The 14,476-nt window shown below is 41.5% G+C and overlaps 1 protein-coding gene across 3 annotated transcripts in view; it reads right to left on the reverse strand.

Annotated features, from left to right (window-relative positions):
* The window catches only part of LOC143286825 (leucine-rich repeat-containing protein 72-like), an 82,301-nt gene that overhangs the window by 8,370 nt on the left and 59,455 nt on the right, over nt 1–14,476 (reverse strand). For 2 of the 3 annotated variants that reach the window (XM_076594636.1, XM_076594637.1), the window contains one exon: nt 8,290–8,485. In XM_076594636.1, the coding sequence (XP_076450751.1) occupies nt 8,290–8,485 (196 nt within the window). Of the gene's footprint in view, nt 1–8,289; nt 8,486–14,476 lie in introns of those variants that run through there. The other variant, XM_076594635.1, reaches the window with a different exon arrangement.

Consider the following 14,476-nt stretch of genomic DNA (forward strand, 5'->3'; position numbering starts at 1 on the left):
AGTGGTTTAAAGACAGTGCAGAGAAATATGTTAGTAAACTAGATGATAGGGAAATAGAAAATGTAAATGTTGTTATTGAATGGATGTTGGTAAGTGACTTATCTTTCTCTCAGGATGACATTGATGATGTTTGCTTGAATATAACTGATAAGGAATGCTGCAAATGATTTAGGTCTATACAAAAAAAACTAACAAGAGAGGCAAGGCCTTCAAGACTCACTTGTGATACACTTTTAAAAAATCCAAGCTTTTTATGTATTGAGTATAATTTCAAAATGTAATGTTTAAGATGAGAAAGATCAGTTTAAAGCAAATTAACTCCCCTAGCATTAATTACAGAGTAATTTCCCTTTTTTACTATCTGCACCAAAACGTTTGCAAAATAAATAAAACTTCCATGCTTAGCAAAAGAAGTTCCTGTTTGAACAAAAAATGAAAAAAATGACTGCTCTAGTTGTTGGGTCAGAATATCAGATCAAAGTGCCAAGTTTAGAGAATACAAAAAATATAAATATAACAGTAAATGCAGTTTGCATATAATTAGGCTTCATTCTTTATTTTTTTGTGCCCATCCCAGAGGTGCAATATTGTTTTAAACAAGATGACTGGAAAGAACTGAATTTTTCCTATTTTTATGCCAAATTTGGTGTCAACTGACAAAGTAGTTGCAGAGAAAATGTCAATGTTAAAGTTTACCACGGACACACAGACACAGACACAGACACACACACACAGACAACCGAACACCGGGTTAAAACATAGACTCACTTTGTTTACACAAGTGAGTAAAAAAGAAGCGTAAAAATCACGACAGTAAAAACGATAACTTTCCGTGGTTTGACAAAGAGTGCGAGAGTAAAAGAAAGGAATTTTTTTAATGAAAAGCAGTAAAAATACAAATAATGGAAAACTGAGGGTTGCAAGTAAAGTTTACAAGAAGCAGTTGTGAATTTCATTCAGGAAATTTCAATCAAATCTAAACAAGAAGATCCGTAGTCTGAAGGGTAGTGATCCGAAATTGTTTTGGAAGTTGTTAAATGGGTCTGTACAGGAGAAACGTGATATGTATGTAAAGATAACATGCGAATCCTTCATGAATCACTTTCAAAGCTTATATACTGAAGACTCAAAACAATTTTGTTCCTACAGGAAATCAAACCAATACTCTCTTAAACAGACCATTTTTGGAAAAAGAAGTTTCTGAAGTGTTAAAAAGACTGAAAAACAATAAAGCTTGTGGGTTAGATGGTGTTACAACTGAACTCCTGAAATCAACTGATCTAACAATGAGAAAACTTTTAACAAATGTTTTCAGTCTTGTTTTGATATCAGGAAAAGTCCCCTCTGACTGGGCGGTTGGTGTTATTAAGTCGTTGTACAAAAACAAAAGTAGTGCATCAGACCCCAATAATTATAGAGGCATATCAATCTTGAGTTGTTATGGTAAAGTGTTCTCAGGTGTTCTTAGTAACAGAATTAATAGCATGTTTAAAGAATTCGATTCTGTTGGGGCAGAGCAGGTAGGATTCAGGTCGGTCTATTCCGTTTTTGACCATATATTTACACTTCATTCATTGAAAGATATATTCTTGATGAAAAAGAAATGGTTATACTGTGTGTTTATAGATTATGAAAAAGCATTTGATCTTGTTGATCATGCTCTCCTATGGCAAAAGTTAATAAATCATGGTGTGAGTGGTAGGATTTTGAACGTTATTCAGGATATTTACAAGAAGGCAAAGTCATGTGTGCATTGGAAAAAAATAACTATTCAGATTTCTTCAGTTATAAGAGTGGGGTGAGGCAAGGTGAAAATTTATCTCCTCTGTTGTTTGCTGTATACCTTAATGATATGAACGAATTTTTATCACAAAGAATGAGTGGTTTGAATAGTGTCCGAGACAAGAGCACCATGTGTACTGATTTTGATGACAGACAGATTGACATATTATATAAGATGTTTATATTGCTTTATGCAGATGACACTGTTATATTAGCCTAACCACCCACACATCTGCAAAAAGCATTAGACGCTTTGTCAGATTATTGTAGATTATAGAAATTAAAGGTAAATGCTTCAAAAACTAAAGTTGTAGAGGAAATGTCTGTAAACTGCCAACATTTAAATTTAACGGTGAAAATCTTGAGATAGCATGGATTTTCGGTATCTTGGCATGAAATTCAATTATAATAACAGTTTCAAGCCAGCACAGAAAGACTTGTATGAACACGCTGCAAGGGCCATGTTTTGTTTATCAAAGAAATGTCGTAAATTAATGTTACCCATTGATGTTCAATTAGAATTATTTGAGCAAACTGTTGTACCAATTCTATTATATGGCTCGGAGATTTGGTGCTCTCAAATGTGTGAGCTAGCCAACAAGCTCCAGATTAAATTTTATAAGATGATTCTGAAATTACGGAAGGCTACTCCTACACATATGGTCTTAGGTGAACTTGGACAGTATCCTCTTAAACTTACAGCAAAATGCAGACTACTTAATTTTTGGTACAATCTGACAGACCAAGAAAACAAAAATAAGCTCTCTAGTGTGATATATAGATTTTATATTTCAGTTAACAGAAAGAGACATTTACAAATCTAATTATTTAATGAAAACCAAAAGTCTACTTAATGAGGATTGAGTGGACTCTGGACTGAACACTGTGACATGCATCCTTCATACAATAAATTTAAGTCTATAATAAAGCAAAGGTTGAGAGACCAATTTATGCAGACCTGGAGTGCAAAAATAAATAAAAATGAATTGTATTATAACTACAGAATATACAAAGAAAATTTTCACTTTGAAAACTATATTACAATTCTCCCAGATATTTACAGAACTATAGTTATGAAGTTTAGAACTCTCAATCACAATTTACCCATCCAGGAAGGAAGATTCTTATGTACTGACAGAAATGATAGGGTTTGTAGAAAATGTAATTCAGGTGAATTGGGAGACTTCTTCTTCTGCGTTCATCGTATGCACACGAGTGGGCTTTTACATGTATGACTGTTTTTACCCCGCCATGTAGGCAGCCATACTCCGTTTTCGGGGGTGTGCATGCTGGGTATGTTCTTGTTTCCATAACCCACTGAACGCTGACATGGATTACAGGATCTTTAACGTGCGTATTTGATCTTCTGCTTGCATATACACACGAAGGGGGTTCAGGCACTAGCAGGTCTGCACATATGTTGATACTAATATCACTTCAAGTGGAAAGACGTTAAACTGAAGACATATGTTGACCTGGGAGATCGTAAAAATCTCCACCCTTTACCCACCAGGCGCCGTCACCGTGATTCGAACCCGGGACCCTCAGACTGACAGTCCAACGCTTTAACCACTCGGCTATTGCGCCCGTCAGAATTGGGAGACGAATTCCATTATGTCTTTAAATGCTTGTTCTTTTCAGACACTAGAAAAGTATTCTTAAAACCATTTTACTGTAAACATCCGAACACACTGAAATTCAGTACACTGTTTAATACTCCAAAGAAAAAATGTTGTTGAAGCTGGCAAAATTTTTGAAAATTATTATTGAATCTGTGCGATAATTCTGATGTTCTTATTCTTTTTTCTTATGTCAAGCTAACAGTACTAAATGCTTAAGTAATATATTTCCTTTTTTTAATTTTTTTATTTTTTACTCCTTATATTGAATTGATGATTGTTTATTTGCGTTTGTGCATGTGGGCCCTGCAGGTTTTCTTTTCCTAGGGCTCCACTGTGTGTGCCCTCCTCCCCCTCCCCCCCCTTTTTTTATTTTCTTATTTTCTCTCTCTTCTTCTTCGTGCGATGGCATGCCTCTACGATGTGGGCCTGTTTTTCTCTTGTGTTTCCATGTACCCAAATAGGGTTTCTCGGATTAAAAATGATTTTGAACCTTTGAACCTTTTTTGTGAGTCATAGGGGCCTTGTGACACAATATCTTTTACATACACACAAAAATACAAAATCAACCAAATACACACACATGAAGCTGCTCTTCCCAGGGACAGCATGCGGCAACAGTGCAGCACCACCTTTTTCCCTGCATGCAAGTGTATTTGTTTTTGTAAGTAAGCAGATTTTTCCTGTAGAATTTTGCCAGGGACAACCCTTTTGTTGCCATAGATTTTTGTATGTAGGCCATGCACATGCTCCACATGTGTATGTTACTTGGTTACTTGATTTGCAATGGTAGGTCTTCAGTAATAATAACAAGAACAGTTGTGAACAACAGCAACAAAGAACAATTAAAATGCTGATCTTCAGGACTTCAGTCTTCAGCCTATCCAGCAGGAAGCAAGAGGTGAAACTGACACTGAGCAACCAAAGGCTTGCAGAGGAACCCACACCTACCTACCTGGGAGTGACCTTTGACCGCAGGCTCACCTGGAAACAGCAGATCGCCAGATGCTGTAGCAGGGCCAAGCTGAGACTGGCAATCATGAAGAAACTTGCAGGGACGGACTGGGGGGCTGATGAACGTATCCTAAAGAGACTCTATACGGGGAGAGTCCGACCTGTAGTTGAGTACGGGATATCAGCATGGGCATCAGCTGCAAAGTCTAACCTCGACTATCTCAACAAGATACAGAACCAAGCTCAGTGTGTCATAACTGGCGCCATGAGATCCACCCCAATCATGAAGATGGAGGAGACCACTGGGCTACAGTCATTGGAGGGCAGAAGCGACACAAAGATCCTCATCCAAGCAGCAAAATTCAAACACCTTGAAAACCATCCAATGAACAACAGAATGAGCAGACCCACCAAGAGCCGGCTGAAAAGAGGCAGCTTCATCCACCAGTCAAGATACCTTGAAAGACAAACCCCAGTCTTGATGGAACACGAAGCAAAGCCTATCCCGGCAAATGTCACCCACCCATCTTGGAAGAGGTGGGTGTTCCCAACAGTCGTCACCAGCATTCCCGGATGGAGAAGAGAGGAACACAGTCAGACACCCAAAGGAAGGCCCTGGCCATGGAGTACATCTGCAACCAGTACCCCCAGGAAGACTGGACCCATGTCTTTACAGATGGCTCTGCCACAGAAGCAACAAGGGACGGTGGAGCTGGAATCTTCCTCCGATACAAAGACGGAGATGAAGAAATTGCAATCCCAACAGGAAAATACTCCAACTTCCGAGCTGAGTGAGAAGCCCTCTGTGAGGCAGCCACAACAGTCTCGCAGAACTCCACAAGAACAACAGGGCAGGTGGTGGTGTTCTCAGACGCTCTCTCCGTACTCCAAGCCCTCAAGAACTCACGCTGCCAAGAACAGAACCATCTCACTTCAGCCCTTGTTGCCCTGAGTGCCAGAGTGGAGAAAGTGGTGATGCAATGGGTACCAGCACACTGTGGCACCAGAGGCAATGATAAAGTGGACATTCTGGCAAAAGATGGTGCACAGAAGGAGCAGGCCAAGAAACTGGTGTCATATGATGAAATCAAGACAATCATCAAGGCACAGCAAGGAATAAAGTGGCGCCTCCAGCACCCCAAATATAACCCAGAAGACAGATACCATTTGCTGGAACAATGGGAACAGGTCAAGATCTTCCGCCTGAGGACTGGATACAACCGCCTGCTCCACCACATGCTCACAAAATTTGGCATTGGACAGAGTAGACAGTGCCCTTGTGGTGAGGGACCAATGACAACCGACCACATCCTTCAAAACTGTAGGACACATGCAGCATCCAGGAGGAAGTACTGGCCAACACCGACAGCAGTGGAAGTCAAACTGCACGGCACCCTGGAGGAGCTGCGGCAGACGGCAGCCTTCGAGGACACCAGGCTGCTTATCTAACGGGAGGCGAACGAGGAAGAAGAAGGACTGACCTGAAAGTACTTTGTCGATGAGGTGCAGATCAAATTGGAAATTGAAAGCACAATGACAGAATTTTTTTTTATATATTCCCCCATCACCACAAGGAGAACTGAAGTCTGCTGGGTTTGTTTGAAACCAGACTATAACTTGATGCATTATTATTATTTTTTGTTTTTGTTTTGTTCCTTTTATAGAGAATGCTTTAATTCAGACACATGGAGATGCAAATGTAAACACTGTAGTAATTCCAAGTCAGCACATCAATACAGTTTCAGTTTCAGTAGCTCAAAGAGGCGTCACTGTGTTCGGACAAATCCATATACGCTACACCACATCAGCCAAGCAGATGCCTGACCAGCAGCGTAACCCAACGCGTTTAGTCAGGCCTTGAGAAAAACACACACAAAAAAATATATATAATAAAATAAAATAAAAAGAAATAAGTAAATAAATAAATAAATAATAAGATAAATATATAAAAAGAACTACTATCAATACAGGCTGAGTACAATAAGAAGAAAACAATAAACAATGATCTCATAATCTGGTTGCTTAAATGATAACTGTTTTAAAATAATCCAGATTTCTAAAATGTTTTACATTTCAGCTCCTTTTACTGGAACGAAAAAAATTACATTGTTTCTGCAAGTGTTTACTACATAATTGCAGTGAAAAGTTGCACCAAAATCTATACTTAAAAGCAAACTAATGATTAAAGAAAACCCAACCCAAAAGGATCTTTCTGAGAGAAATTGCTAAGGGGCATAAGTTAGAGTCAAAATACTGCACCTCTTACCTGGATTCCTGCTGCAATAGTTTACTTCTTTTTTCTTTTTTAGCGTTTGGGGTTTTAAGTTAAAAACAATATATCAAAAGCTGTATAAAAGGTGAGGTAGGAATCAGTTGTCATAGAAGAGGTAATGGACAACACCCTCTGGATTTTATGATTGGAAACTTTAAATTAAACTCTGTTTCAACCATAAAACCTGTACCAAATTTGTCATTAGTTGTTGGGTTTTTTTTGTCAGTAAATTTGTTGGAGCAAATGCAGTTGTGGATTTTCCCAATGTCTTTGTGAATTCTGACCGTGAACTGATTTATACACAATACACATGAACTGAAAACATCGGAACGTTTCAGTTCCAAACTCTTTCTAGCTTTTTTCCGAAATGGCTTACATCTTTTTTTGTTTGTTTGATTTTAATGGTTCTTTTCTTTGGTGGTGAGCAATTTGGTAAATTATGATACTCATTTTTTAGGGCAAAAAATTTTGGTTTTTTGGGGGGTTTTTGTTTTATAAATTTATTTTTGAGCAGTTCATTTTTAGACTGTAAGGTTATGCTTACTTGTGTTACATACAAATACTCACACTGAATAAACTTATTGTCATATACTTTAAAAAATATTTTATTTACACACACAGACACACACACACCCACCCACCACTGATTACTAGTTTTAGATCAGTGCACACACACACACACACACACAGACTAAAACATATAGACATGCAACCACATGTACATACACACAGATGCATGCACACACATAATTTGGGTTAGAAAAAGGAGTGAAATTGGAAAGGGATAAATTATCACAGCTCATTTGTATCATAATACGATAATACACATAAATTATGGTGCTGAAAACACTATCTTCCATCTTTTGTACTCTGGAAAGCAGGTGATTCCGTCACACTTACAGACAGTGTGCAATGTCACACTTACAGGCAGTGTGCAATGGCAGTGTATGTAGGGCATCCAAGCACACTGGATTTGCATATATCTGAAGACCCTAAACCTAAAATAGTATGACACTTAGAAACATAAGCATAACAGGGGAAGCACATCAACTCTCTCCTAACTGCATAAAAGTTTGTAAGACAAACATTACTGAACATATCTGACATCACATTGCTTCCATCTATGCAAGTGTAGATTCTGCATTTTCCTGAACTCTGTGGGGACTTTCTACTTACTGAGAGTGTGTAGATTCTGCATTTTCCTGAACTCTGTGGGGACTTTCTACTTACTGAGAGTGTGTAGATTCTGCATTTTCCTGAACTCTGTGGTGACTTTCTACTTACTGAGAGTGTGTAGATTCTGCATTTTCCTGAACTCTGTGGTGACTTTCTACTTACTGAGAGTGTGTAGATTCTGCATTTTCCTGAACTCTGTGGTGACTTTCTACTTACTGAGAGTGTGTAGATTCTGCATTTTCCTGAACTCTGTGGTGACTTTGTACTTACTGAGAGTGTGTAGATTCTGCATTTTCCTGAACTCTGTGGTGACTTTGTACTTACTGAGAGTGTGTAGATTCTGCATTTTCCTGAACTATGTGGTGACTTTGCACTTACTAAGAGTGTGTAGATTCTGCATTTTCCTGAACTCTGTGGTGACTTTGTATTTACTGAGAGTGTGCAGATTCTGCATTTTCCTGAACTCTGTGGTGACTTTGTACTTACTGAGAGTGTGTAGATTCTGCATTTTCCTGAACTCCGTGGTGACCTTGTCCAGCTTGGTGAGCTGATTGTTGTGCAGCATACACAGCTGGAGACAGGTCAGGTGACCAAGGGAGCCTGAGATGTCAATTAGCTCGTTGTTGTTCAGGTGCAGTTCACATATTCGGAAGTTCAAGGGAAAGCAAAAAACCTGACGCAGCTGTTGACAAGAAAATGCATGCATAAAACACTGGTCCAGCTGAACAGAAATGACCCATCTTAAACTTGTACAGAAAGACTAAATTTCAGTGTTACAATTCATCTTTCCTTACTAGCACTGTTTGTAGCCACTACAATATCCACAAGTAAAGCATTTATGATTCCATTCGTAATGTTTGATCAGTTACAGATCTCACTTGAAAACAAATTAGCATTCAAATATACAAACAGATCAGAGAGTTATACAAAGAACCAAAGACAAAGACACTTTTCTAAATCACAGCTGTTGTTTCTCTCTCTTCCTGGCACACACACTCACACACACACACACACACACACACACACACCACACACACACACACTTGCTGTCTAGTTCAGTTTCTCAAGGATGCATTCGGACAAATAAATGAAATAAAATACAGAATGATGACATGAATAATAAGAATAACAGACATGATGAAATCTAATAAATAAATAAACGAATAAATAAAAATTTAATAAACCCACACATGCACATGCGTGCACACACACAAACACACAAATTTACACACACACAGACACACACGCATATACACAACAGATAATGCAACAAATATGCAGTCTGACAGATATGAAAGCACAATTGTGCACTGACTCAACAGTACACATAAAAGCACATGAGCCCCAACACATTAACACACACACAAACACACACACACAAATCACACAAACACACACTCACTCACATCTACATTTCCATCTCCCACATTACCCACACACATACGTACACAAACATCAACATTCCCCATCTCCAACATTAACCACACATAAACACACACACACACACACACACTTGATTTACAGTGAACTTGGTCGCTATCCCCTGTATGTGACCATGTACTCCAAGTGCATTAAAATTTGGCTTTGTGTTGTCTTTATGGATAATGACCGTTTCCCCAAGGAAGCTTATAATATGATGTTACCTTGCAGTCATAATTATTGTACTTGGGCTTGCTCTGTGAGAAATGTTTTGTATAAATTTGGATTTGGTGTTGTTTTGGAGGCTCAGTCAGTTGGTAATGTCAAAAATGTATATGACTAAATTTAAGCATCGTCTGGTTGATTGCTTTGCTCAAGACTGGCATTCAGCTCTCCAGTCTCATGCTTTTTATGATGTGTAATCAATTTACAATCAGTCCCTGTCACTTGAACCTTATATGAACAATGTGAAATGTATAAATATCGGCCTTTTTTGTGGTTTAAAATTGGAATGTCCAACTTGCACTCACACTATTTTGCAGTCCAATTATGATGGGCAAAGCAGGAATTGTCCTATTTGTGATGACACTCTGGAAACCGAAATGCATTTTCTTTTGGTCTGCCCTAAGTACTGTTCTCCACATTCCCAGTTCACTCCTGCTAAATTTCACAATCATCCAAGTGCTTTTAAGATGACCATGTTGTTATCTTGTGCGAGTGAGAGATTGAGTGGCAGTATATGCAAATTTGTATTCAAGGCATTTTCATTACAAGCAAATGCTCTAGAATCGCTATCGATGCCCATGTAGTTCAATGATTGTCCTAATATTCATTTCCCTGTATTAATTCTGTTTGTCCTTGTGAACTCCATTGTTATGGATCTGTGGTCTTACAATTAAAATATTTCGACTTCAACTTCGACTTCGACACACGCACATGCACACACACACATACACGCACTCACAGATATTGTATTGTATTTCTCTTTTTGTCACAACAGATTTCTCTGTGTGAAATTCGGGTTACTCTCCCCAGGAAGAGTGCGTCGCTACACTGAGAGCGCCACCCATTTTTTTGTATTTTTTCCTGCATGCAGTTTCATTTGTTTTTCCTATTGAAGTGGACTTTTCTACAGAATTTTGCCAGGAACAATCCTTTTGTTGCTGTGGGTTCTTTTACGTGCGCTAAGTGCATGCTGCACACGGGACCTTGGTTTATCGTCTCATCCGATATTCCATTATTCCATCACTCACAATACCCACAACACAGACACACACACACATGCACAACCACCTCCAACACACACACACACACACACACACACACACACACATGCACATATTGCAGCTCCCATGACGCACACATACACACATGCACATAAGAATAATAATAATAATTATTAAATTTATATAGTGCTCAATCTTGTGCAGAGACAAATCAAAGCGCTTTCGCACCAGTCATTCAAATGCAAAACTCTATAACTGGAAAAAAACTGAAGACAAGGGAGAGGCAGGGAAGGGAGGCTATTTTGGGAAGAGGTGGGTTTTATGGCCAGACTTGAAAGAGCTGAGTGTGGAGACCTGACGAAGTGAAAGAGGAAGTTCATTCCAATTACAAGGACCAGAGACAGAGAAAGAACAGCAGCCAACAGTCGAGTGTTTGAATCTGGGAATGCATAAACAGAGTGGATCTGAAGCCGATCGTAGAGAGCGAGATGGAGTGTAGAGGTGAAGGCTGCCACAGAGACAGGAAGGGGCAGATTTTTGAATACATTTATAACATAGAGTGCTGATCTTGTACTTTATTCTGTGTGAGACAGGGAGCCAGTGGAGATTTTGCAAAAGAGGAGTGATGTGCTCAGATCTTTTCTTTCTGAGGATGAGTCTTGTATGTACTGAAGGGACTGAATAGATGAAGCAGGCAAACCAGACAATAGAGGGTTACAGTAGAGAGAGAATGAGAGAAATGACAAGTCTAGATGTTGCGTCAGTGGACAGTAGCAGGATTGACATGTCTGACTGATAATTTTTTGCATGGACAGTGTGTTGTAGCAGACAACACCGAAGTTCCTGACTGAACTGGAAAGAGGGATGGATGTACTGCCAAGTTTGATTGTGTCACTTGTGATGGAAGACAGTTTTTGTTTAGTTCCTATGATCACTGGAAGAGTGATGACAATTTTTCAGGGGTATCACTCTTCTGGAGTTGAGTGTCATCAGCATAAGAATGATGACTGACATTACGGTGGTTGATAATTTCAGCGAGAGGAGCAGTGTACAGTGTGAAGAGCACTGGGCCTAAAACAGATCCCTGTGGGACTCCATGTTCAATTTTAACGGGTTCAGATTGGAAATGATCAACAATGACAGACTGGAATCGATCAGTGAGATATGATTTGAACCAGTTTAGAACAGTGCCGTTGATACCAAATGTAAAATGAAGACGGGAAAGAAGGACTGAATACACATACACACCAACACACACACACAGAGCTCTCCTGACATATGTACACACACACACACACACACACACACGCACACACACTAACATACACACACATACATGCACACATACACACACACACACAAACACACACACACACTAGCATGCATGCAACACACACACGCACACACTCCCCTGTGCTCTCCCTCCCTCCCTCTCTCTGCCTCTTTCAGTTTCAAAGAGATGTCCAAGCATGCAGACTGATCTGTACATGCTAACATATCCAGGGAAGATGCCCAACCGAAGCATTAATCTAGTGTGCTGGTCAGGCCATAAGAGCCCACCGTGTTTACATAAAACAGTAAACTAAAAAGAAAAAATAAGCAAAATAAACAGTTTAATTACACATACTTAACTGTGACCCACTAGTGCAGACTCTGTCAGGGGTCTGACATTCCTGTCCTGTGCAAACTACTATCTGCCTATGCGGAGAAAACGAAAGTAGCTATGGCCGATAACCTCCCTAAGTAGGTTACCTCCCCTGTGTATCCCTGACTAGCGCCCTCTTTTTCCGGCAGCCATCTTGACTCCTGTTCCTGTGCTCTTCATACGGCTAAGTTTTTTTTAATATTTTCTGTCTGTCTGTTGATTCTCTGCTGTTCTTGTTTTTTGTCAAATTATGTCTTCAACCAGGTCACATAATTATATAGCTTGATTGGGCGATCGGGCTAAAATAAAGGCGCGATCGCAATAGGTTCGCTGACACTCTGGGCCCTCTACTCCTGGCCCTCTCAACATCGCCAACCCGCCATCTCCTCCACTTCCTCTGCCCCCTCCGGTCAACTCCATACCTCCACCACCTCCTACACCTTCTCCGGTGACTTGTAGAGGTTTGTTGCCCCACATTCAGGTCAGTGCTGCCTTTAATGCCATTTTTATCGATTTGCGAACAGACTCGACGTGATCCGCGTTTTCTCGGCCCTGCCAGTTGGCAATGCATGAGTTGACCTCCTCTATCTCTTTACCCATACCCACAGTTGCACCAATGGAAGGTGCCACAATCCCTTTGGGGAAACAACACCAATGCTTGCTTTGGATCTGCACGCTAAACTGGGCCCTATGTGCGATGCGTCCGTGGTGGCGGCCGTGACATCGGATCACGCGACCCTCCATGTGGCATGCCTCGACCGTCTCGGATCCAATGGTGACCGAGGCGTGTAGGGATGCCCTCCCCATATGTAGGGAGGAAGGTGGACCACTAGGGAACATGCTCGCCCATACGCATGCACCCTCCCACTTGTCCGGAGTGCCCGATCCAAGGGAGGCAACTCCTGCTTCGGCACCCTTGCTGGTGACCGCTGCAGTTATTTCCCTTGCACCGGCGCCTACAGTGCAGATGCGTGCACGGTCCCAACAAGCTATGCGGTGATGATCCCATCTGCCACACCGCCGGTTGCTGCTGTTTCCCATCCACTAATGGTGTCTCAGCAAGCTGCTCAACCAAACAACCAGCAACTCATTGCTAACTTGCTGCAGCAATTATGCACCACTCTGCTTCCCGGTGCCACACCTTGCGCCTGCACCGCCCCTTGCCCACAGAGCAGGTATGTGCACGGCCCATTGAACTTTGACAGTGCTGGTTTCTTCTGCCCCACCGCCTAACTCTGCTGTTACCCAGACTAATATTGGCACTTCCACGTCGGAGTGCCTCTTGATAACTCGATCCTGCCATTCGGCAGTGCCTGGGCCGATCTTGTCTATCCCTTTATACGTCAACACACAACAGCTGAAAGGTGGTCCTCTCGCAGGAGCTATTCACGAGGTTGGACTGCCGTTCAGCTACAGGGGGATGCACATCCCACGGCAAGCTGACGGACGTGCCACCTCCTCATCCACGACGTCCATAACACTGGATTACGGCGCCATCATGCCACATGCCCTGACAAGGCAACCCAACTCATTTACCTACAACAACCCTGGCTTTGCACCACAATGGTTGCGTCAACAGCTTCTCAAGGGCACAACATCCTAGCTGGCCCTGCCATTGATGGATGTTGGTCTTCGCCTCTCAAGCTTTATCAGGCCTAAAAACTGCCTAGCACAAGCCCAGCTTCACACTACTATGGATGTGATATGTCACATATGGCCTGTACTTCCTAGCTGGCCATGCCATTAATGGGATGGGATGTTGGTCTTCTCCTTCCTAGTTTTTCAGGCCTAAAGACTGCCTAGAACAATGCTAGCTTCGTACTAATGTTGTCGTGTTCAGTTTCACACGGGATATACATCCCAGCTGGCCCTTCCATTAATGGATGTCACCCATTGCCTTCCAAGTTTTATCAGGCCTAAAGACTACCCACGGGGCAGTAGACCATCAGGCCCCACGCTCGGCATGGGGTACACTTCTCCATTTCAGCGACACTTCCAGGACAGGTGGTCCCAGTCTTCACAGACATGGGACACCCGTATACCTCTGGGCACATGATTCTCACAGTCAACCCAGCGCCTGGATGGACATGCAATGGCTCAAGGCCAGGGTTCGGATCTCGAACCCAACACCGGATGCAGAACCGGATGCATCTGTAGACAGATGCTTTCAACATGGGCTGGGGTGCCCACATGGAGAACCACACAGCGTCGGGGACTTGGACCCCACAACAGCAGTCGTGGCACATCAACAAGCTGGAGCTGGAGGCAGTCTTCCTGGCCCTCCAGCACTTCCTCACCCACGTCTCACACAGGTCAATCATGCTGTGCATGGACAACACCATGTAGTGTGTTATCTAAACAAACAGCTGGCAAGCTGAACATT

The sequence above is a fragment of the Babylonia areolata genome, chromosome 10, assembly GCF_041734735.1.
Source record: "Babylonia areolata isolate BAREFJ2019XMU chromosome 10, ASM4173473v1, whole genome shotgun sequence".
NCBI lineage: Eukaryota > Metazoa > Mollusca > Gastropoda > Neogastropoda > Buccinidae > Babylonia > Babylonia areolata.